The sequence below is a fragment of the Danio rerio genome, chromosome 8 (genome assembly GCF_052040795.2).
Source record: "Danio rerio strain M-AB ecotype USA chromosome 8, GRCz13ab, whole genome shotgun sequence".
Classification (NCBI taxonomy): domain Eukaryota; kingdom Metazoa; phylum Chordata; class Actinopteri; order Cypriniformes; family Danionidae; genus Danio; species Danio rerio.
The window spans coordinates 41,701,529-41,727,996 of record NC_141028.1 but is presented as its reverse complement, the minus strand read 5'-3'; the positions used below and the strand labels follow the sequence as shown (position 1 = coordinate 41,727,996).

At 36.1% G+C, this 26,468-nt stretch overlaps 1 protein-coding gene and 1 long non-coding RNA gene across 4 annotated transcripts in view; one reads left to right on the top strand and one right to left on the bottom strand.

The window, feature by feature from the left end:
- The window catches only part of zgc:162200, a 40,640-nt gene extending 14,172 nt beyond the window's left edge, over window positions 1–26,468 (top strand). The window contains exons 4-10 of one of the 3 annotated variants that reach the window (XM_087263467.1): window positions 1,563–1,715; window positions 5,494–5,943; window positions 10,376–11,227; window positions 14,510–14,689; window positions 17,915–18,066; window positions 20,948–22,012; window positions 25,332–26,468. In XM_087263467.1, coding sequence (XP_087119593.1) covers window positions 1,563–1,715; window positions 5,494–5,943; window positions 10,376–11,227; window positions 14,510–14,689; window positions 17,915–18,066; window positions 20,948–22,012; window positions 25,332–25,506 — 3,027 coding nt within the window. In that variant the 3' untranslated portion in view covers window positions 25,507–26,468. 3 annotated transcript variants of the gene reach the window in all.
- On the bottom strand, window positions 10,601–15,406 carry LOC147842786 (uncharacterized). Its single transcript, XR_015498287.1, has 3 exons — window positions 13,127–15,406; window positions 12,068–12,222; window positions 10,601–11,818 (listed from the first exon to the last, which is right to left on the bottom strand). It is a non-coding gene; the product is annotated as an uncharacterized LOC147842786 (long non-coding RNA).

Genomic DNA, 26,468 nt, shown 5'->3' with positions numbered 1-26,468 from the left:
CATTTAAAAACAAAGACAGTGTAAACAGGGCCTGAGTGTGTACTTTTCACGAGCGGATTTGCAACAGGGGCGGGCGGAGGATCGCGATGCCGGTGTTGTCTATCGGACGAACCGTACGTAATACGTACATAGCAGAACTTGCAAAACTGTGTTTTTTTGTCGACAACACGAACGTTGTCAACATAACTCACTGGAAATCCAAAATGCTTACACACCGGCGACTTCATTGAAAGAGGAGAGGGTTTAAGTTCTGTCGACAGGTCTCCTGCTTCTGCAGTTTAACAAGCACTTCAACAAGCCTGTTTTTTTCCCACTTGGCAAGCCAAGCTGACGTGACATGGGGGCGTGGCAGCATCGACGATTCTATTTTTTGATTTGATAATCGAAATTGAGCATAAATTTCGATCGATTTCGATTAAAAATCAAAATCGTGACACCCCTAATTTCAACTATAGTAATCGTATTAAAATTGATAATTCTCTGTAATCTCCTAATGATTAACATTATACACAATTTAGCATTATGCAATTTATTATTTAAATTAAAACAAAATAAAACAATGTTTTTATAATTTTCAGTGAATAAAGGACAGGAAATTATTAAAATAATATTATTTTTTAAATAATTTAATATTGCAAACCATCAATACACATACATATACATCTGTTATGCCATGCCATGGTGTGTTTCCTTCAAGTTTTTAAAGAGGCTGACTGTAGTATTGGTAACCTAGTAAACAAAAGTAAACAAGACACGCATAACGGAGAGACTAGAGGTGTGAACTTATTCTGGTCTCAAGGTTCAGTTCGGTTACGATTATCATATCGATTCAGTTCAATCCAATTTTAAGGTGCATCACGATCCATTGACAATGCTTTCCACACACAATTATTTCATTTTACTTCACAATAATAAAATTTTATCTTTTAATACAAGCAGTCAGATATATGAACGGAACCATAAACTTTACCAGCTGAAAGAAAACACACCAGTTTTAATGTAAACAAAACTAAAGTACAGCCACAGAAGACAACAGGTGCATTTAGAACAAATGCACAAGATAACCCCACTTACTTTTTGAGCACAGTCTGATTAAATGCCTATAATTGGCCATTATGCTCATGCACTCAACAGAAATGTCTGTGATTGGCTCTAACGACAAGCACTGTTCACATAGTGGTAATGCATATAAGGTTATTTTCCATCACTTGTTTCTCACGACAAACTTTAAAATGCACATTAACACAGGATGATGGAAACTAGTCACTCAGCTAGTCACTCTCATTAAGTGGCATATCAAGATGTTCCAATTACAAATCTTTTGATGTCCAAATGTTTCAAAAAGGTAGAAAAGTAACAAATAATGTTTAAAACTGGGTAGTTTTGAAATGTGCTATATTAATTTAATTATAGAGTAACACCTTATATGTGTAAATTTGAAAAACATTTGGATTGTCCATTTTATGACCCTATAAATCTACCACCACATGCAGATTTAATTGATTCCTTACAGTCTGTTCAGAGTTCAGTGGGATTTTCTTGACAACCTGTGTTTTCTCCAGGAGTGCGAGTGTTTGGAGGTGGAGAAGACCCGAATGAGAGAGGAGATGAAGGAGTACAAGACTCGAGAGGCGCAGCAGCTACAGGATAACAGCGAGCTGGAGGAGGAGAATATCTCCCTGCAGAAACAAGTCTCAGTGCTTAAGGAGAACCAGGTGTGTGGGGAAAAAACGTGTTAGAGGTGTTCCGACAGATTCAGAGAAGGATTAAATTTAACTATTGTTTGTGTTGTTTTCTTTATATAACCAGCTGTTTTATCCATAAATGTGGCATAATAGCCCTGTAATTGAGGGGCGTCAAACTCCTGCGGAGCTTAGCATCGACCTTAATTAATCTCACCTGATCCAGCTGATCAAGTCCTTTGAGCTTATTTGAAAACTACAGGTATGTGTTGGAACTAAACTGACAACACTAATTTTGCATTAAGGTTAAAACTAGATTTCACATTTGGTGTTTGCTGGACATTAGTCGCCCCTTATGGAATTTGGTTCACCAGAGATGTCTTGTGACTTTCAATGGGTTTTTCACAGCTGCTGTCACGGCAGCACAAATACTTCTGTTGTAGTCCTTCAGTCTCAGCTGGTTTTGTGACAAAGCCTTCCTTCTGAGGAGCTGCACAAGAGAAAGGTTTTATTCACTTCTCGCATGAATATTCAGAGTGACAGGCACTAGAACACCTCCTCTTTTAGACTACAAACCGGTTTGCTCAGTGTAAATTCAGGCCAATGTTGACATGTACAGGGGTATTTTATGAATGAGTTTTCGCTGCTTTCATTTAAAAAAAAAATCTCCATCCACATGAAAACACAAAAACGCACTGTTACATGTTAAGGGCACGCCGAATCAACAGGCAGAGATGATGATACTTTTTATCAGACCCCCTTGTTTTTCACGATTTATTGTGTGATTTTTATTATTTATTTATTTATTTATTTATTTTTTGCAATAAAAATGACTGATTTTGTGGCAGTTATTCCCAGCAATTTGCGGACAATTTTGAAATGTACAAAATTATATATGTATATCTCTTATTCACCATATTAGGTAGCCTACTATGTTAGGTGTGCAATCCTGGCACAATGACACAAATCATAAAAATAAAGCTTCTTTATTTTGGTCTCTTGTCAAGACGAGATTTAAAACAGATCTAAAACAGTAGGGATTATGCCAAAGGAAGGTTGTATAACTCTTATTTTTATCCACGATCTTGCTTTTTCTTTTATTTCACTCCCCGGAGCATCTTACATCATCTAAGGTCTTACCCTACCATAATACACCTAAAACCCGAATTGTTGTAAAACTCATCAGTGGCAGGGAAGTGTTTTCTCTCATTAACTGCAGGAAAAGAGTTGAATAAAAACATTTATCGGTTTGAAGCATACCATAATGAAATGATGTAATGATTGTGAGGACGCAGGTTAGACGTCGTTTTTTTTGGAGACATTTAAATACATCACGTGCGCTGCATATGCAACTTGTATAAATCATGTAAAACAATTAATTCAAATTAGATTTATTTCAATTTGTATTATATATTTGATGTTTTATTTTTTAGATTATTTACATTTTTTGCAATTATTTTGAGTTTAAATTGAGAATAAAATTTTTTTTTTTTTTACTTTTTGTTGATTTTGCATTGGATTCAGCGATCGCGGAATCGCGAAAAACTTCTGGGGGGTTCTGTTTTATGTTGGGTTCACACCAGACAGTGAAGTTTTTGCGAGTATATTGCATACAGGTCAATGCAAGCGTGATAACCATCCCGCTGGGTAAACCACGTGGAATATGGGATGCGTTTGCCACGCTGGCCAATTGGAAAGTAAAAAACAGCGCTCACACTGATGTCATGAGGTGAAATCTCTGTATTGGAAAATCCCTATCCGGTTGTGGAAAATCTTCACCCTGGCAGGTTTTCTAAGTTTTCAGAATGGTTCTGTTTTCGATCTCCTGACACTGCTTTATCATGCGATAGGAAAAAGTGTGGTTTTAAAATACCAGTGATCCATGTGGACAGTTTCTCAGACACTGAATACACAAATCAGCAGAGTAGTTCTTATGAGTTGATTCGGAAACTATAGGCATAGTGAGTAAACAAATAAATGTGTTTTTGAGTTAATGTCAGCAGTTATGGACAAAGCATCTTTTTGGGATTAACGCTGCCATGTGACACTGTGACAGTGCTTATGTTTGGTTCCATTTGGTGTGTAATTGATTAGGAAGTAATTGTTGATATAATGTGTAGTGTCAAAAATGTGTAGAAAGTTGCAATGTGGACATTTCCAGTGAAGTCCAGTGGTTTTCAATTTTGTTCCTGTGGACTCACTGCTTCAGGGCTTATTTGTGCCAGAACACCTCTAAAATCTGATCCGACACCTTCCAAACCCCAACCCCATCTCGTAAAATGTACGGGGTTCAACTTGTGTTTTCACTATCTAAAGCTCCTATGCGTTTTTGCACTACCTTTTTATAAAAGCCTACTTTCTCTTGGCTTCGCAGCTGACCGCAAGAGAAACATTAAACAATTATTTTATTTAGTCTAAACGACTAAGAAAAACTACACTACATACTGTACTCCAAGAGGACAAAATGACAGGTCTAAACTGGCTGCAAAATATATGTACACCATTGGTAATTGTTAATCAAGAGAGGGAGAAGCAGATTTTACTAGTCAGTGGGTGCACATGGCTCCTGAATAGCATGAAAGTAAGAGAAACTGTGGATGTCTTTTTTTAACCCATTGAAAAGCAACAGTGTATAGCCGTGTCATAATAAATAAAATTGTTAAATTAAATCATGTATTGTTTGTCGCATATAGTTAAATATTTTTGTGATGTGGGTAAAGGGTGTGTTTCGATCAGGCTACCACCACAGGTATATTTCAAACCTGTGGTAAGCTCTGAGTTGATGAGTTGTAATAACGACATAAGGTACATTCATGTCACTTTCATCGACACAAGATGGAGTTTTACATACTTCTGATAAAATACAAAAACAATGCAGCTTTGCTTACAGAATAGTCTCTGATTTTGCATCCATGAATTCCGCCCACTGACCTATATATAATAAGATTTGTAATGGGATGTATAATTCTCTATTGTTGTTTAGTGATTTTGCGATGTTTCTCACTGACATGGCCCCAACTCTGGAACTCTTAAGCTTAAAAAAATTGTTTCCCACTCGTGATAACAATTTAGTGGTGATGTTCATGTACGTTCAACTTGTAAATATGATTTAGTAACTGAAGTTAAACCCGATAAAATATAAATATTTTATCGTCAAGGCAAGGTGTCGTTTAAGTAAAGCTATAGAATTAAAATGAAAAAACACAACAAACTCAAGAGTTTCTTAAATGACTCTATAATAAAGCACGACCTAAATGTAATTACTGCAAGACTGCTCCTACAAAGAAACAGATTTTGTTGGAATGTAGAAGTTTGAATATCATTAGACAAAATTTTTATCAGGAGAGTACTTTGATGGACATTTTTAAAAAGGTACCACTTGAAAAAATCTTACATTATTTAACAAAATATTGAACTGAAAAATCATATTTAACTTTGAATATATTTTTTGTGAATTTTATTTATTTCTCTTTTATATATTTGTCTTAGTAACTTTTTATTGTAATACAAATTAGTTTTTATCTTGTAATATTTTTATGTATATCCATTTTTTCATGAAATAGCCATAAGTTGCTGATGTGGCAATAAATAAATATTAAATAAATAATAAAAAAAAATCTTAAATGAACATTCAAAGAACATGAAAAATACAAGCGACTTTAAAGTGTTAATATACAATTTAATTAAAGTATGTAAATATGATACATACCCAATCAAGTCCTTTTGCATTTATTTTGCCTTTTTTGTACAAAACGATCAGAGCTACACACGGACAATCACATACTTTACATTTTTGCTCTTGTGTTTGCAGGTGGAGTTTGAGTCTGTGAAGTTGGAGTTGACCCATAAAGATGAGGAGCTGGAGCTGATGAGGGCCCAGCTGGAAGAGGCTGGCCGTCTCCGGGAGATTGCAGAGCACCAGCTGGATGAAGCACTCGAGGCCCTGAAAGAGGAGAGAGAGCAGAAGAACAGCCTGAGACGAGAAGTTGCAGCACTCACCCTCAACCCCTTCGACTCTATTAGCCACTTAGAAATACAGCTGAATGACAGCCGGGATGGAGAGAAGGACAGAGAGGAAGGAGAGGAGGATGAAGAAATGGACAGTGGGTATAATAACTCCAAAGGTATGGAGAGAAACAGGTGCTCCACACCCAGAAACAGTGAAGTGTTCCTCAGACCCCAAGCTCCTGGGCTGGTCTCTGACCTGCTGAGCGAGCTGCACCTGTCAGACAGCCAGAAACTCAAGCAACAGCTGATACAGGTGAGAGAAACTGCTTCCTACATGCTTCTTTTTTCATTTTCTCTGGGTTTTTTGGTTTTCTCTCCGTCTTTCCTGGTCTTATTTTGCATACGCACTGACATGCAAATTCAGCTTTCCAGATTAGACATCAGATGCCGGTTTCTTTCTGAATAATTACTGTGCTAACCTGTTGTAATAAAGCAGGGTTTTTCAAAGTCTAAGACAGTGGGCCTCCCTTTTGACACAACTTATCCATTGGCGCCCCCCTCCTCCCATACACGCACGCGCACACACACACACACACACACACAAAAATTCTGAAGGTTTTTCTGCTACCTCATCATGCTTGGTTTCAAGGTGTCGCCAAAGTTTTGCGGGTCTCATGCTGTCATTAGCCAAAATATCTTGACAAACCACACATAAAGGTCGTGGTTCATCAGCTGGTCCTGTCCACGTAAATCCTAAACTCAAATACTGACCATCATATCATCGTCTTTTGGGTTTAAGCCCTGAACTTGAAGGCTTTGAATCGGTGGTTCTCAGAAACCGATCCATTGTATTAGCAGCATGATTAGCAGGCATATACCTGTATTGGCGGGCTTGCCAAACAGAAGCAAATTCACAGCTATGGCCTTCTGGGTAAAAAAGGTTTTCTTATTTTTGACGTATTTTTTTTTTTTAGCTTTGTTTAATTAAAACTCACACTTTGAAAACCCCTGTAATAAAAGATCCTGGTTCCATTCTGCGTATACAGGTATGTGCCAAAAATAGAATATCAAGGGAAAGTCCATTCATTTCAATAATTTGTTTCAAAAATGGAAACGTGTGTGGCATATTAGTTCACTACACACAAAGTGAAATATTTTAATTGAATTAAAGATGAATAAACTCATATCCAGTGTTTCACAAAATTAGAATATCATGACAAAGTTCAACATTGTAGGCTCCCTGTGTCTCAATCTAGTCTGCTAATTAATGCAAAGCCTTGAAATTATCTCAGTCTGGCCTAGTAGGCTTTAGAATTATGGGGAAGACTTCTGGCTTGACTGTTGTGCAGAAGACCTACATTGTATTTCTCCATAAAGAGGAACAGTCTCAAAAGGCCATTGCAAAGAAGCTGGATGCTCTCAGAGAGCAGTACAGAAGTATATTATAGAGTGTTAAGAGGAAGGGGAAAAATGTGGCTGGAAAAGGTGCACAAGTATGACTGCAGCCTTGAGACCATTGTCAAGAAAGGGCAACTAAGGCTGGCGTCAGAGCATCAAGATCCACCACTTACAGACGGCTGCATGAGATGGGCTACAGCTTAAAGTCCAGTGTGAAGTTTCCACAGTCATTGATTGTTTGGGGAGCCATGTCATACAGTATGCTGGTGTGTGTCCATTGTCTTTAATCATATTTACAGTCAACGCAGCTTCTTACCAGGACGTTTTAGAGCACTTCATGCTTCCTGCTGCTGACAATCTTTTTGAAGATGATGACACCGTGCCAAAGCTACAATGAGGACCATGGTAAGGACCATGGTAATCCTGTTCTTAATTGGCCAGGAAACTCACCTGACTTACACCCCACTGAACATCTGTTGGCTAATGTCAAGAGAAAGATGACAGTCCCCAAATTTATCGACCTTCAGCTTGTCTACAAAGCAACTTGGGTTACCATAACACCTCAACTGTCTCAAAGGCTGATCGCCTCCACAGTCGCCTCCATGCCATACCACCTTGATGCTGTAATTAGTGCAAAAGGCCGAGCAACAAAGCACTGAGGACAAAATACAGTACATTAACACACTTTACAGAAGGCCAACATGTGTTTAAGATCCTTTTTTATTGGTCACATGAAATATTCTTATTTTGTCCAGCACTAGATTTGTTTTTGTTTTTTTAATCTTTAATCATAAAAATTGATACAAATGATGACTTGAAATATTTCACATTGTGTGTAGTGAACTAATATAACACAAGTTTCACTTTTTGAAACAAATTATTGAAATAAATGGACTTTCCCTCGATATTAAATTTTTTTTGGCACACACATGCATGTTCTAACTTGTGAATTAGGTCATTAAAGTTAGGTACCTGTATATAAAAATATATGACAGGGATTAATGAAGGTTGCCGACTAAAGTCTATCTTTTCAGATCTCACCTTAAACCAAAAATTCAAATGATGTAAAAACATGGTTTTTATTTTTAACTTGGCAGTTTCATCTGACATGAACATCGCTTCCTGTTTCATATTCCACTTCCTCCTCAAGCTGTACATTTTTCTACATCAAGTTTTATTAATTGGAAATATGTAATCATTGATTTTTCTGAATGTTTAAGTATGTTTATCTGGATGTTTTTTACGATATGTTAGGACCAGTGTTGGGGAAAGTTACTTTTGAAAGTAGAGCATTACAATATTGAGTTACTCCCCCAAAAAAGTAACTAATTGCTGTACTTAGTTACTTGTTATGGAAAGTAATGCGCTATATTTCTTTTGCGGTTTCCTTGCCTGGCTGAGGTTTGATCTCTTTCAGAAATTTTTATAAAGAAGAGAATTTCCTCAACAATAAAAGCAGTAACCTTTTTTTTTTTTTTTGTCTAATTAATTGGTTTACCTGGAGAACGGGAACTGATGTCAATCATTTGTTGTTTAGCTGAAGGTAATGTTATTCAATGTGGTGTTTTTTGCAGTTGACAAGTTTTACTTGTTACATGTAATCTACACTTAACAACAATCCACTTCCTTTCTTCGATAAGTTCAAAATAACAAGAATCGATTGCAAAAATTTAAGTCTTCAGCCTGCCATTGTTTCTGTTTCTAACTGTGTGTGGTGATAGCAGTAAGTTTCCGAATAAATAATTTGTTTTAACCGGATCTTCCAAGTGAACCGGTCGCACCACTTCACCAAATTGAACTCCGCATGAGTCGGCATGAAACGGTTGCATCTTCAGTAGGCTGAGTACTTTATCTCTTATGTTTTAACATGCCAGACACCCCCCTTTGACTCGAAATAAACCACTATACTGAGTTATTCAGCTAGAACTGTACACTAACTCATCTGCTGTGACAGGGTTTCTGTGCGGTCTTAAAAAGTATTAAAAGTTGATAAATCTATGTAGAGAAATTTAAGGCCCTTAAAGTGTTAAAAAGTCTTAAATTTAATATCATTTTTAATTTCGCAATGTATGGTTGTATGTCAAAGCCTGAATTTAATCTGCGAATATCAGGATGCTGTGTAGTTTAAAAAATCAATAAAATCCAGCTATATTTGACATGATGCTGCTTTGTTTACTATGGTAAACAAAGCAACACCACTATTTTCTGCAGCTCTATAGGCACCAACCTGCTGAATTAGCTAGATTTAATAGATTTTTATTCAGTATACAATTAATGTTTTAGTTTTGGATTAGTTTCTTACATTAATATTTAGTAAATATACGGGAAGTTAAAATCTTGCCAGTGTTTCTGGTTGAAACCTAAAGTGGTTATAAGGTCTTAAAATGTATGGAAAGAGTCTTAAAAAGGTCTTAAAATCTGTATATATGCTGTGCGAAAAAAAGAGACCTGATGCTGATGAGTGCGAGCCCACTGTTTTTTCCCTTGCAGCACGATTTCTCGTTGAATATATGAATAAACCTAAGATACATTTTTTTCCGCAGTATATATTTTAAAGCCAATTAAGCTAGGTAAAAAGTAATTCTTGTTACATTTTTCTAAATAAAACTCAAATAATATTTCTTATTTTTAAAAGTAACGTGTTACTTTACTTGTTACTTAATAAAAGTGATATTATTACGCAACATGTGTTACTTATAACTAGGGCCAGACAGAATCTGCTGAATTTTTTTGTTATTTCTGTGTAGAATTTTGTGGATAATCTGCCGACTTATGTGGAATGATTTTGGGAGTATCGTTAAAAACTTAATACATGAAATATAAAAAATAATACATTTTTGACTCTTGTTTAATGTTTACAATGCAAATCCAATTAGATCCACTTATACATTGGTGAACAAAGCAAGTCGCTCATGTAATATATCTCCTAAAAGACAGAAAATATTACTTTACAAACCGTATTGTAAATAAATCATATGAACATTTTTATATTATTACGTCAATGATATTACTCAAATTAATTTAAAAACTGAATAAATTTAAATATACACAGTTACACAAGTAAATAAATAGACTCAATGATGGGCTAAAAATCTGTGGATTTTTGCATGCACAGATTTTGTGTTGGCCTACTTATAATGCGTTACCCCAACACTGAGAATGGAAACCAATCAAATTATGATTTTTTTTTTTTTTTTAAGTTTTACATTATGCAATTGTTTTACAGAGATTTAGTTTGTTTGTTAGTCTATTCAGTGCCATTTTGAGTATTTGATTTTAATTGTCCGATTGGAATAAATCTTTTGAAGATTAATCATGATATTGATATTTTGTTGACCCATGTCCAGGTGGAGAGGGAGAAAGCCACCCTGAGCAGCACTGTGCATGAGCTCCAGCAGCAGTTAGTCCAGTCTAAAGATGCCTTCAGTGAGCAACAGGAGAAGATGGATCAACTGACTCAACATTTGGAGAACCTTCAGAACATGATCTCTAAAAGGTCTGCTGAAGATGGAAATCGAATGAGCTCGTCCCCTACATCCCAAGATCCAGAAAATGGCATCAACTACTATGAAGTGGACACAAAAAGCACAGAAGTATTAGAATGCCGAATGCAAGCGGCCAATGAGGAGCTTGCACGTCTACATGTGGAGCTTAAAGATGCTGAAAAACGCTATAAAACCCTGGAGGAGCGATGCAAGCTGGAGAAACAACGTTGGAGAGGCGAGGCGCAAGATCTCGCTGATCAGATTCGCCAGTGTATTACTGCTAGCCGACAAGACCAGGAGAGAATAGGACAGTTGGAGAGAGAAATTGGTGCTACGCGGAAGGTTGCCACCGACTCTGAGGGCCACTTGAGTGCTGCACAGGAAGAGCTTCTGGCCTTCTCCGAGGATCTAGCCAACCTTTATCATCACGTGTGTGTTAGTAACAACCTCACGCCCAGTCGAGTTACACTGGATTACTATCGCGAAGGTGCCCAAGCAGTGAGAACACAAAACCATCAGCTGCCACACCACTACCGAGGATCCTTGCGCAGACAAAGGCGATCTGGCGAAGTGCTAGACCCTAACAGCACAGGAAGTGGAGATGCACCCTCTAACTGTGGAAGTTGTCCCGGGTCTCCTACACTAGACTTCAGGGACCCAACCAATGTGCGCAACCTGGTGGCAGTCATACGCTGTCAGATTAAGCATTTGCAGGTATGTCTAGCATCTGTATTTACAATACTTTGAAGGCAGAAGATGCACAATGGTTTTCACTTAAAGGTCCCGTGAAGTACTTTGAAATATGCATTTTTATTCGATGTTTGGTGTAATCTCAACGGAAACACAGTTATATGTAGTGTAGCTCCTCCTTTTTTTTTTTTTTAATTAATGGGTATAAAATTATTTTAAATGGGTCATAATTTTCTACATCCATGTAAATCTACCCAATCTGGCCAATACCCATTCATTCATGAATAATCCAACTCAAGACTTTTAACAAAAGTTTTATTTATTAGCTCTTTATACCAAATATGGTTTAATTGTGTTTCTTACAATAACAATTTGTTTGAAAGTTTTCTATCATGTATTTATAACTACCTGGTGAGGGCGCTGACTTGGACAGACTGTTGTAAATACATTTAGTTTATTTATAGTTTTAAAAGTTAAAGAAAAGTTATAATGAAAAATATATTACAATTGACTTGGTGAAACCTGTAGAAACCACGTTATATTGAAACGTATATCACATTTGACTTGGTGAAACCTACAGAAACCATGTTATATTGAAAAATATATCACATTTGACTTGCATTGAAAAATATATTACATTTAACTTGGTGAAACCTGCAGAAACCACGTTATATTGAAAAATATGATACATTTGACTTTGTAGAACCTGCAGAAACCCCATTATATTGAAAAATAAAAACCCCATTATATTGAAAAAATAAATTGTGAGTAAATCACAATTTACTTACATTGAGAAATATATTACATTCGACTTAGTGAAACCTGCAGAAACCCTGTTATATTGAAAAGTATATCACATTTGACATGGTCAAACCTCATGAAACCACGTTATAATGAAAAATATGACACATTTGACTTGGTGGAACCTCCAGAAACCTTGTTATTTTAAAAAATATGACACTTTTGACTTGGTGGAACCTCCAGAAACCCCATTATATTGAAAAATATATTACATTTGACTTGATGAAACCCGCAGAAACCCAGTTATTTTGAAAAATATCACATTTGACTTGATGAAACCTGCGGAAACCACATTACATTGAAAAATATATCACATTTGACTTGGTGAAACCTGCAGAAACCCAGTTATTTTGAAAAATATCACATTTGACTTGATGAAACCTGCGGAAACCACATTACATTGAAAAATATATCAAATTTGACTTGGTGAAACCTGCAGAAACCCAGTTATATTGAAAAATATATCACATTTGACTTGATAAAACCTGCAGAAACCCAGTTACATTGAAAAATATATCACATTTGACTTGATGAAACCTGCAGAAACCCAGTTACATTGAAAAATATATCACATTTGACTTGATGAAACCTGCGGAAACCACATTACATTGAAAAATATATCACATTTGACTTGATGAAACCTTCAGAAACCCAGTTTTATTGAAAAATATATCACATTTGACTTGATAAAACCTGCGTAAACCCCATTACATTGAAAACTATATCACATTTGACTTGGTGAAACCTGCAGAAACCCAGTTATATTGAAAAATATATCACATTTGACTTGGTAAAACCTGCAGAAACCCAGTTATATTGAAAAATATATCACATTTGACTTGATAAAACCTGCAGAAACCCAGTTACATTGAAAAATATATCACATTTGACTTGATGAAACCTGCGGAAACCACATTACATTGAAAAATATATCACATTTGACTTGATGAAACCTTCAGAAACCCAGTTTTATTGAAAAATATATCACATTTGACTTGATAAAACCTGTGTAAACCCCATTACATTGAAAACTATATCACATTTGACTTGGTGAAACCTGCAGAAACCCAGTTATATTGAAAAATATATCACATTTGACTTGATGAAACCTGCGGAAACCACATTATATTGAAAAATATATCACATTTGACTCGATGAAACCTTCAGAAACCCAGTTTTATTGAAAAATATATCACATTTGACTTGGTGAAACCTGCAGAAACCACATTATATTGAAAAATATATCACATTTGACTTGGTGGAACCTCCAGAAACCATGTTATATAAAAAAAAATGATACATTTGACTTGGTGGAACCTGCCGAAACCCCATTATATTGAAAAATATATCACAATTGACTTACATTGAAAAATATATCACATTTGACTTGATGAAACCTGCGGAAACCCTGTTATATTAAAAATATATATCACATTTGACTTGGTGAAACCTGCATAAACCCTGTTATATTGAAAAATTTCTCACATTTGACTTGACATTAAAATCTGCAGAAACCCTATTCTCATCTTTCTTTAGTGTGTAATTTTGCCCTTTAAGAATAAAAAGGATCCTCAGCTGTCCTAAGTGTTATTCTGGAAACGTACCAGTTTCATTTCAGCACTACTTAGTTTTCAACACAATTTTAAGAAATGCAGCTATTCGTCATGTTCAGCTGCGGAGTGGAGGAGGAGACGGGGGACGGTCAACACAACAGCGTCTTAAGATGCAGACAGATTTATTTGACTTTGATGGAGTTAAAAGTATCACAGCTTTTCACAAATGGAGGATCTTTGTATTACAAACACATGCAAACCCTATGACTGCTGCAATTGAACTAATGCACAAAACAAATGCACATCTGTTTGCATTTTTATTGCACATGGAAAATACACAAGCGTGCTGTTGCTTTAAATTAAAAAACTCTTTAATTTAAAATTGCTGTTGTTTGATCAGTTTTATTAAGGTAAATGCAATGATTCATTCACACTGTGAGTATAATCACTCACATTAATTGCGAAAATGAAGTCTTCAAAAGTCTTGTAAAAACACCATGGTTTTTCCAATGAGTGCTCTACAAAGGAAAGGATTAAACTGTTTATGTTAGTACTGACTTTAATGTATGGAAGGAAAAAAACGGAAATTATGTAGTCAGTAAATTATGGCAGAATGTTCATCTTTGGGTGGACTATCCTTAAAAGCATTTAAGGAGCTATTTTAGGGAGAAATATGAACCAATCTAACAGGCTGCATCATGATGCCTGACTGAATCTTCTTTAATACCAGATTATAGCTACATTTTTGCTTTCAGTCAACGAACAAAACCAACTTTTTTAAAATAATGTTAATATAAATATCAAAATATGCCAATATTTTATATTTTTTGTTTGTTTTATAGTTTCTGTCATAAAGTACATTCTATTTTGTGCTGTAATTCAGTTTGTTCAGCAATGATTTGAATAAATATGTTCCATAAATGTATTTGACCCATTTTTGCACCTTTTGAAGGTGGCCGTGGACTTGTGCAGGCAGCGCAGCCTGTTGTCCTCCCAAGCAGCCGGTGGAAACACTGAATCTGACCGCGACACAGAGGCACTGATTGAAGAGGTGTTAAAACTTAAGTCCCTTCTTAGCACCAAGAGAGAGCAGATTGCCACTCTCAGAACTGTCCTAAAAGCTAACAAACAGGTAAGTTATGTGTTAGACTTGTAAGATGATTTAAAGCATACTTAATTTTTAGGCCTTACTTTTCAGCACTATTATTATTTTGTACGTAATATCCTTTGGTTGTGGTTATGTTGTCAATTTGAATGCGGTTCAAGCAGTAGTTTTATTCTGTATTTTCATTGAGCTGTTGGTAACTTCAACTCTGAATCATTAATAGCCAAATAACATCTGATGTTCTTGAAATGGATAATATTGATTTATTTATTTTTAATTGATTGAAGGGTGGTGTTAAAAATCTTTTACTAGGGGTATACTTGTTCACATAGTTTGGTTTTGATGCAGTGGTGTCATTGTCTGGTATGTTTTCGATACAGCGAAAAGAAAAAAAATCGTAAAAAATAGATAAAACTAAGATCCTAAAGCATTTTTTTTTTTTTTGCTTTGAAATGTGATGGAGCTGTACTTAAGACCATATTCTGGGGTGTCTTCACGGCATATAAAAAGCTACTTTAAAAATTAGTCAATAAAATCATATTCAATTCATCTTTATTTCTATAGTGCTTTTACAATGTAGATTGTGTCAAAACAGCTTAACAGAGAAGTTCTAGTACATTGCAACTGTGTCAGTCCAGTTTTCAGAGTAAAAGTTCAGTTTATTTCAGTTCAGTGTGGTTTAAATTTCACTGCTGAAAGTCCAAACACTGAAGAGCAAATCCATTGTTGCACAGCTCCACTAGTCCCAAACCAAGCAAGCCAGTGGTGACAGTGGCAAGGAACAAACTTCACCAATTGACGAAAGTGAAGGAAAAAAAAACCTTGAGAGAAACCAGGCTCAGTTGAGCACGACCGTTTCCCCTCTGGCTAAACATCTTGTGTAGAGCTGCTGTCTAGGTGCCAGAGGCTGGAGAATATTTAAATAGTCATAAACAAATGCAAATGTAAAATAATTGTTTTATATATATTAAACCGTTTCTATGGGCAGCACAGATTTGCTTGATGTAACAATGCCACCTGTAGTGGAATACGCCCTGGCTTATGCTTATGATAGTTCAAAATGTTCTTGTGATTAATTGCTGAAGTTTTTATCACAGTATATGATATTTTCGGTATACAGTAGGCATGTGACGATGACCGTTTTCAATGTATACCGCGATTTGGAAAAATCAAGGTTTTAAAACTGCCAAAATGTTCTCTTATAAAGCATGTGTACATTTTTGTTTTAAGTTTTTTTTTATCATTATTTATTTTAGGAGGACAGTATCTCCAGCAGAAGAGGTGTCTAAAGAAGCTGTTTTAAATCATAAAGAAATCAGTGTTTTTGAAACTAATGAAGACAGCAGAAATTAATGATTCATTTTAATTATTTAGCCCGACATGTTTACTGTTTCAAAGTATTTTAAATGTTTTACAAATTAAAATATATTGTGTTTAAAGGAGAAAAAAAGTTCTTGTTTTTTACACAGACATTTAAATAGAATTTATATTAGAGCAATCACAGTACCGTAATATTTTCATCCAAGGTCATTATAGTGTCAGAATCTCATACCGGCCCATGCCTAGTATACAGTATAAGATATTGAAAAAAAGTTACATCAACAGGTAAAATAGGCAAAAATGTTTAGTACATTCCTTAGTTGTATATACTGTGCATGTTTCAGAGTAAACTAATGTTTAAACTAAATTAAATTGCAAAAGTATCATAAACTACAATAGGTAAAACTTTTCAGTAAAATATCATTTGTAAATCAGAATCAGAAAAGGCTTTATTGCCAGGTAGGTTTACACATACAAGGAATTTGTTTTGGTGACAGAGCTTCTACAGTGCAACAAACTTATAGAGACAGGACAAAAACATATAAGTATATTAAAAAAAAAAGCAAGTAGTGAATGCTAATATGCAAATTGACAAGTGAATATACTGGCATATTACTATATACAATGTTATGTGCACAGCTGTTATGTGCAAATTGGCATGTAAAGTATGTTGTTAAATAAGTGTATATGTATAAAAAGTGTTAAATATGAGTTAATGCATTAAAATCAGCAGTAAAAAGCTATTCATTACAGTTGCTATGTTCATATTAGTTAAAACAAATTCCACTTTGATTAGTTTTTAACTTATTGTGCTATCATCATCTTCATCATCATAAGTCTGCAAATTCACAACTATATAAAAAAATATATGATGATATCAATATTATGCATGTTCATTATCATGATATATTAAATTATTGCGTATCGACGTAAGACATAAGTCTGCCATGGCTATAGGGACAGCCAGGAATTATGGTCTGTCAGTTCTTAAAGTAAACTGAATAATTCCGAGATTTCCCTTTAACCTCTTTCTTTTTTCCTATTTAAGCATATTGTTTTAGTTGTTTCCAATGAGAGTGCCAGGTTTTCTACAGCGCCAGCATCATGACAAGGAGCTTAACACAAACTGCTGAGTGCTCGGATTGTTTTTAATACGCCAGCCATTCGAAAATGAGTTAAACTCAGTGTGGTCTCAACTAGGCATAGGACGATAACTGTTTTTAAGGTATATCCGCGGTTTAAAAAAGTCAGGGGTTTAAAACTGCCAAAATTTTCTGCTGTACTGTTCCTATGGTATGTGTAAGATTTTTTATTTATTTTATTTTTTTTGGACAACAGTATCTCCAGCAGAAAACGTATCCAAAGATGCCATTTTAAATTGTAAAGAAATCTGTGTTTTTGAAACAAATGAAGACAGTTATGATTGATTTGAATTATTTAGCCTGACATGTTTACTGTTCCAAAATATTTGAAATGTTTCTCAAAATAATTTATATTGTGTTCAATGGGGAAAAAGTTTTTGGTTTTTACCCTGACATTAAAAAAGAATATATAATATAATATATTTTAGCGCAGTATCACAATACCTTATACCGGCCCATGCCTACCCTCAACCACTGACTGCTTTTGTGGACCCGGAACCTAAGCATGTTCTTTTTGTTCAGTTAATCGCATTATGTACATGTTATTAGCATTACTGCAAAGAACATGTCCTGTGTCTGCCTTACTGGTGAGTGTTTTTCTTTGGAGTAGGAGTGGCAGACCTTTTAATGCCCAAATGATTTTTAATCATTGGGTTTGTAGTGCGTATCCAACCCAAAACCTTGTACTGAACGGTTCGATGTGAATATGTGTATTGTTACACCCCTGTCTTTTACCCAATGCAGTATGTAGTGTGATTCTAAACCAACAAATTTGCTCTTGTTCTTTTAGACAGCAGAGTTGGCTTTGACCAACCTGAAGACGAAGTATGAGACCGAGAAAAGCATGGTGACTGAGACGATGATGAAGCTGAGGAATGAGCTGAAAGCCTTGAAGGAGGATGCAGCCACCTTCTCCTCATTGCGGGTCATGTTCGCCAGCAGGTATGATGGGATTACATGTGCACAAAGTGATTTGTGTACTCACGAGCCTGGGGAATTTTTCAGGTCAATGTCTGAAGCATGTAGCTCCTTTTTTATCAAGTGGGGGGGGGGGCCTTAAGGCTAAACCGGATACATGTAAACTGCTTTGATTTATGCTTAGAGTTCAGATCAGTTCATGGGAGAAGTTGATTCTCACAGTTGATTTTCCCGATTTCCATGTTAATTCACAAAACTGATCAATTTTAGTTTTAAATCTAATAGATCTGTTGCCTTGGGCTGGCTCAAAGATAATAAATCTAATGTGTATGTGATACATTTCATAGTCATAGAGGAACTTGCACTGTGGGTAGCAGGCAGTGTTTGTTTATGTTTGTAGAAACACATACGAGAGGAGAGCTCTTAGGGATACAGAGTCACAGGGATTAGACAGTCAGGACCTTGTTTTAAGAGCAAGCTAATAAGATTATCATCTTAAGGCCCATTCTCCCACGAGCTCCGCTCACATGCTGATTAACGTGCACTCGTTCTGATCCCGTGTGCAGGCGAGGGCAGCTCAGTCTGGGCTGATGTCATAGATCAAGTGTCACGGGAACAGCAAGTAGTAAAAGCAAGGATAATGTTTGAAGTCCCGCAATTATTAAAACACTTTATGGAACATTTAAACGCTTGATTTTACATGTTGAAGAAACACTTTTTATGTATTAGGGCCCAAGCCTAAGGGGCGAAAGACCTGTTGTTTTTATAAGGACTATTGTTATTTATTTATTTTCAAGGTTTTATGGGTTTTGGTATTCTTTACATATTCAAAAAAATCCTGAAAGTATATAATGATAATGATTATATTTATATAATAATAAGGGCTGTAATGTACCGATCACAAACCACATTTCGGAATGCACGTGACCCATGGATTAATAAATTTTTAACTTGTAGGTTTATTCAACATTTATTAACAATTGCAGAGAGATCCCCTCCTGTGTCATAACAATCACGTGTAAGAAAGCATTTTGGCTACCCTGTTAAATATAATGATAAATGATGATGAAAGTCGTGGTGGGACCTAAATGCTTTCTTAGGTTATTAATTAAAGATGTTTTCTGTCACTTTTTGTTTGGCCTGCATTAATACCTTTAGTGTAAAGCTGCACAATTAAACATTAAAAGATTGTGATCTCAAACCCAACATGAATGGTAAATGATTTTTGATTTGCATATGTTTATTAATCCTTCGAATCGCTGCATTGAAATCTGCGTTTGATCGAGAGAGATCCAGTTTTTACACTTTTTCAATACGTTACAAACAGTTGAATAACACAGAAGTACTGGGAAAACAGTTTATAGTTCGGATATAAACACTGATGTTTATGGTAAATATTAAAATCACAGTTTTATGGAACTTGTCGCTAGTGAATGTTGTATTTTTGCTGATTTGAAAAATGGTCTGGTCTAAGTCTCAAAAACTGCAGTGTGATCTGAACCATGAGATTTGTGATGCGTTACACCACTAATAATAGTTTTTTGTTTTTTTTACAAATTAATGAAGTGCACAGATACATAGTTTAAAACAAACACTAATATATACATTATATGGGCAGCATTATAATATATAAAAAAAATTAAGTTTTGATTAGACAGTTTCTAGTAGGGTTGGGGCGATAGACGATGACATCGTCCATCGCCGATGGCCAATAGACAATACGATGCTGAGCCGGCATCGCCAAACCTCTGCCCCGCCCACGTCACAAACCCGCTCGCGAAAAATACACATTTAGTCCCCGTTTACACTAATACGTCTTAGTATTAAAATGGCATTTTAGAACGAAAATTATCCACATCCACACCGTGTTTTACCTCGCATTTCTGAACATCACGTGACCACACACACACACAGACAGAGCCACACACATTGTCATGCGCTTGTCTGAGCCGAGCGATTGCGTCTCACTATAGTTGTTAAAGTGATATTTAATTAATCTTGTCTCTATCTAATCTCTTCGATCTTTTGAATCTATCAGGTAACGTGTCACAGCATCAGTACACTGCTTCAGTCTTTCACTTTCACACTACTAATTTTAGTAAAAACCTCAGACATTGCTGGTTATGCACCTCCTTCGACCAACCTCCTTCGGAAAAAGTGATTGGCAGGTGGTAATTTGTGTGTAATTTATCTTTATTTATTTATGATTTGGTTCTGACTAAAACAAAGACCATCAGGGCCAGGTAGTTTAAACGGTAGGTACAAATAATAAATTCGCTATAAATTAATTAATTATTCGATGATGCCATCGTCTAACGCGATGTTTCACATTAGACATCGTACGATGCCAAATTGGTCGACATCGCCCAACCCTAGTGTCCAGGCATTCTGATGACAACAAAAATTTAAAAAATAAATAAATAAAGACATGAACATTTATAGTTGCTTACAAACAGTGATTACTGACGTGTTCGTGCCTGTGGCACAGTGTTTTCCTGAATTCACAGGGGTGGCGATGCTACAAGGGCTTGGGCCCTTCAATGCTGCTTGCAGCTTTAATTAATTAATTTTGCGATTATCTAACATAATTTAACTGTTACTTCAAATAAATATATATTTTATTTGCACAGTTTAGTTTTGCATGTTATCCCCTGTCTTTAATATATGTGACATGTGTCGAGCCAAAATGTCAGAAGTCTGGGGCCAGTAAGAATTGACTTTTTGTTGTGGGTGCAGACAACTGCAACTATTTCCACACAATCTTTCATCAGACTTTAATAAAAACCGAAGGCTTTTAAGGGACATTTATGCAAAAAAGTAAGCCTTTCTATTCTTTCATTATTTGATTTTATATGTATCTCCATTCCTGTTTCCTGTGTTCTTATCATTCCCTGTGTTTTCACAGATGTGACCAGTACGTAACTCAGTTAGATGAGATGCAGAGACAGCTCGCCGCCGCTGAGGATGAGAAGAAGACCCTCAACTCTCTGCTTCGCATGGCCATTCAGCAGAAGCTGGCACTCACACAGCGGCTGGAGGACCTGGAGGCTCCTCTTTTCCCACTCAGCAATGGTGGCAGTCCACGCCATTCCTCCCGAACCAAACATATGAACAAAACAGGACGAGCTCCGCGGAGCCCCATGAGAAGCAGTCCGCGCTCCAGTCCGGTGCTTCCTACTGCCAGCCACATGAGGGCGATCTCACGCAGTCTTCACTGCAGTCCTGTAAGAGCACTTTCTTCTTCATCTTCCTCATCCTCCTCTTTTTCTACCTCAAATGAGCCCGAGTCCTCAACCTCCACTCAGAGTTTATCTTCTGTCGGACTTGTGCGCGACACTACTTTTGTTCGTAGCTACGGGTCAAGTTCTTCTCGCTCCTTAGATGATTCTACTGGAGGGTTGGGACCATTCGCTATTAAGTCACGGCAACCTAAAGTTAGTGAATTGCAAGCAAATACTTTGAAAGTATCCGCACCATTGCGCAGTAACACATTCATTAAAGCACGTCGTGCATCTTTACCTGTGTCCAAAATGCATTCTGCCGAAGTTCTTGCCACACGAGTGGGCAATATTGATAGATCGGAAAAGGCACGTAAAGTTACGATGGAGAATGATCTGAAACGTTCCAAAAAATCAGATGCAGAACGTGCGTTTCTCAAAAAGCAATCTAACATCTCCAAGTCACGATCTGCTGAGGGAACTACTTGGAGCCGGTTTGCTGCATCAAATACGGTTTCAACGACACAGTTGAAGTTTCGCCCTCAGACGACCACAAGTGTCGCATCTTCTAGTAGTCAGTCCACACAATATAGTTCATCAGATAAACAGCAGACCTTCCCCTATAGAACAAAAACATCCTCTAGGTTAGCCCAGCGTGACTTTGAGGAAAGGATTTCTAACCCAAGTCGAGAGATTAAGCGACAGCAAGATCAACTTCGAAAACAACAAAGAAGCGTCAATGGTGCAAACAGGTCAGCACAAACTTACACAAACCAGACCAAGTTTAGAGCCACATAACTGCTTAGCTGTTGGTGCTTAATGTGGCATATACAGTTGAAATCAGAATTTTTAACCCCCCCTTGAAATTTGTTTTCTTTTTCGAATATTTCCCAAATGATGTTTAACAGAGCAAGGAAATTTTCACCGTATGCCTGGAAATATTTTTTCTTCTGGAGAAAGTCGTGTTTGCTTTTATTTCGGCTAGAATAAAAGCAGTTTTTAATTTTTTTCAAAACATTTTAAGGTCAATATTATTAGCCCCTTTAAGCTATATATTTTTTCAATTGTCTGCTGAACAAACCATCGCTATACAATAACTTGCCTAATTACCCTAACCTGCCTAGTTAACCTAATTAACCTAGTTAAGCCTTTAAATGTCTTGAAAAATATCTAGTCAAATTTTATTTACTGTCATCATGGCAAAGATTAAATAAATCCGTTATTAGAGATGAGTTATTAAAACTATTATGCTTAGAAAAAAAAACTCTCCGTTGAACAGAAACTGAGGGAAAAAATAAACAAGGGAGTTAAAAATTCAGGGGGGCTAATAATTCTGACTTCAACTGTAAGTAACACAATCTTTACAACCCTAAGGTGATTAATTTAAAAAGCATACATGAAGAGATTTAGAATCTTCCGATAAAACTTGATGAAGTGGTTTAACCAGTCATTAGCCTTTTCACACAGTATATGCAGTTTAATTATGAGAAGTAACATTACCTGTAAATAACCCTAATTTTGTTTCTGAGGGCATGTGTATGAGGTCAGTCAATTATAAAAATGTTTACAGTACATCCATGCTGGTTTTTCTATATAATTATGTGGCAGATGAACCTATGACCATCGCCCTGCGTCTGGTGCTCAAAAATCTTCTTTCTTTTTCATTCATAGGCTCTGTTGTGTAAAATTGTGTACAGTAGTGTCTGCAAGTACTATTGCAGTACTTATGTTTTTACAAACAAAACACTTGATCTTTTAAATACTATCAAATTTAAGTTGAACAAAAACACTTCTCATTCTGTTCAATGAAGAAAACATTTGTTTTTTTTTTCACACAGATCAGATCTGTTCTATGACTGTGTAAACACGAAAAAGCGCTTGCATTTGGATATTCAGAGATTGTTTCAGGCCTCTTTCATATGTGGAAATATGAATTTCTTTTTTTTTTTTTTTTTGCACGTCATTTAAAACCATAGCGAATATGAACGCTGACACTTTCATTATAGAACAGATTTCAGCAGAGTTAAAACCTTAAATCTCGTACATGAGGACTTAAAAAGCTGTTATATTGTCATATAGCACAAGTATTTAAGCATGTTAGAGAGAGAGAGAGAGAGAGAGAGAAACATCCATCACACAACCAATGTAAACTATTATAAATATAAGGCATACATCACATCCATAAACGCTATGGACATTACATTAAGATACCTACTGGTTTAAAAATGCCTTGATTAAAAGAAAATGGGAAATCGAGAACTTTTCTGTCATGAACTATAAAAAACTATAAAATACAAAAAAAAAATTAAACCCAGTGAACACATTAACAACAGGAATGGAGAAAAGGGCGCTGTTTTATCAGCTGTCAGTCAGCGCCCACTCTTTTTTTTTTTTTTTTTTTGTACCTGGTCATTGCGTCTTTGCCGTGTGCTTTTTAAAAACAGACAATCAGATTTAAGTCCCTTTTAAAAGATGATGCAGTGTTTTCTCTAGGAATTTTTTCCAGTTGTGGCAGCAGGTCTTTTACACAAACCTACCAACTACCATTATTTTAATGACAAATGGAGAAATGTCGTGAGTGCAGTCGAAATCACATTTATGTAATACGAGCATGCAAATCTCTTTGCTTGCACGCCGATTTCCTCGTGCACAACATTTCTTGCATGCCCTTAAATAATTGCTGCTCAAGCGCAGATCTTCTTGTGCGCTCTCAAATAAACGCTGCTGAAGTGTGATTTCACGCGTTTATGTAGTATCTCTCCAATGTTTATTAGATTTGCTAGGAATATATATGAATGTCTCCAATAGACCTACAGAGCGGCATTAATGTGTCCTGAAGTAAAGTGAAATGGCAATAAACTCCAGCAAGATAAAGTCATTATATGCAGAACCACAGAACTTTATCTATAAATAAAGTATAATCTTGGAAATTGTGTTCATCTAAACTGAAAGGTACGTCGTGTTTGCTTGCCTCACGCATCCTGTACCTGTCAGCAGTCAGTCACCTTAAAGGGTTAAACAAACGCCGCACAACACTACTACGGTTACAGAAAAGTTTGCGCTGTTATGATTTACTTAACTAATAATATGTTTTAGTGTGATTATAACCCGATGCGTCATTAGGATGGCGCCGAGCATGGCCGCCGTGTTGCGAGCTACCAGCAAACTTTGTTGTGTTTTGTGTGTTGTATTTTTGTCGTTTTTCTGTCGTTGTATTTGCACTGTTTTATCTGTATTTTGTACTGTCTGGAGTCAGCACCTGAGATTTTAAGTCATCATAGCACACGTGCTGCTGATGATGTGACAATAAAAGTGATTTGATTTGATTTTATATTAAAAAAACAAGAACAACAATGACTAAAAGTTTTGAATAAGACGCTGTAATATAGCCATGGCCGGAAGGATTTTGGTGTGGCGCCCCGCCATGGAAGAATGATTGAGCGGAAACCATGTGATGTAAGGTCAGCAATAAAATCGGATACAGTCACAAAATCGAAATTGACCATCAAGATCTGCAGTGTAAATGCAGCCTATCATGTAAACGGGCTGATCGGATTTATTGAGCCATTCTGTTTTGTACTTGCGACAACGTGGTACTTCTCCTCGGTTTAATGACGTAACTTGCAGCAATTTGTTGATTATCCCTGACAAACAAAAATACACATATGTACAGTACATGTGTGTGTGTGTGGCTTAATTTTTTGCTGGAACAAGCAAAAATGGCCATTTATTTTAGTCGGGAAAATGGAATTGAGCAAAAACCTCACCAAAGTGAAGTCTTTATTCATTTATTCTGGTCAAATTATGAGTGTGGATTAATTTTAAGTGTTAGAAATTTATGGAAGGCTTGACTTTTTAAAAGGATTTGGTGCAATAATGGAGCTTTTTGTATTGTTTTTTTTTTTCATTGTAATTTTCTTAGTTTTTTCTGTTTAGGAAGTATATAGGAAAATATCTTGTGTGAAGAAGCATTTTGAATAAGGTTTTTTCAAAATTCAATTCTCTCGTTTCATTTCAGCATTTGACATTTGTGTGAGTGATCTTTAACTCACTGTCTGACTGTCTTTGCAGAGATGAACATCTCCTCGTGTCCTCCACCCTCATCAGACCTCACCTCATTGGATCTCCAGTCATGTCTCTCCTCGTGCCTCTCCCACCCTCTCTCGCATCTTTATCCTCCATGTGTTTGATCCAGTCATTCAGCTTCAAGATGCTCAAAGCTGAACACCATCATGACATCCCATGATGAGCCATCATTCAGCTGTTCCTTCCTTATTCATGACAGCATGTACTTCCCACCGGCTCTGGCTGACCTTTCCTGACCTTTCCTGACCTTTCCCAGCCATAGACAAACACTGAATGGCGGAGTTTTTAGGACATTCCTCTGGTGTAACTGACTAAAAGTCTACAGAGTTTTTATTGGTTATTTACTAGCAACCTGGCCTTTTAAAGACCAATGCAAAACACACACACACACACACACTCAAGCAGTAGTCAGAACAATGAACTATGCAGATGTACAAAGACTTTTGCTGCTAATTAGCTCGTGCACAATAAATAAATAAATAAATCAACTTCCTAAACTGCCAGTTTATCCTGCCTTCAAGTAAGGGTTAACCCGCAGCACTGTTTGACATGTGATTTTACTTTTACGGAGTCAGACTGTGGAAAACTGCTCACTGTGTTTGACCAATAAAGTCTTGGGAACACATTAATGGCTAAAGAAAATGGATTTGGATTTAAAGTAGTGCCTTAATTCTTTGAAGATTTGAGTGGAGGCTTGTAGATAATTGGTTTCATATTTTGTTTCTTGAATTAACGGGAAGAGTTTAGATGGTTTTAAGACTAATTATGGACATTTGTTTGTGCATGTATGTGCTGATAATGGTAAATTCCCTGGAATAGGCCTGTTTTGTTAAAAAACTAGGCCTTAGCAACCAATATTCGATTGTTCTTGTGAGAACTGTGTAAGATGTTGTTGACCTGCCTGTCCAACACTTTCATCTCGTTTCATTCAGCCTGTTGTGATTTTCCATATTACAAAAACAAAATCTTCCTGTTGTATTTTTATTGTTTTCATTCCGTTTTTACCTGCTTTTCTTTTTGTATTTTATTTTTCAGACCTACAGAGTAATACATTTCATGTAATATTAGATTTATCTCGTTTGTGGTCATTGTAGTGAAAAAATAAAATTATTTTCAATGTTT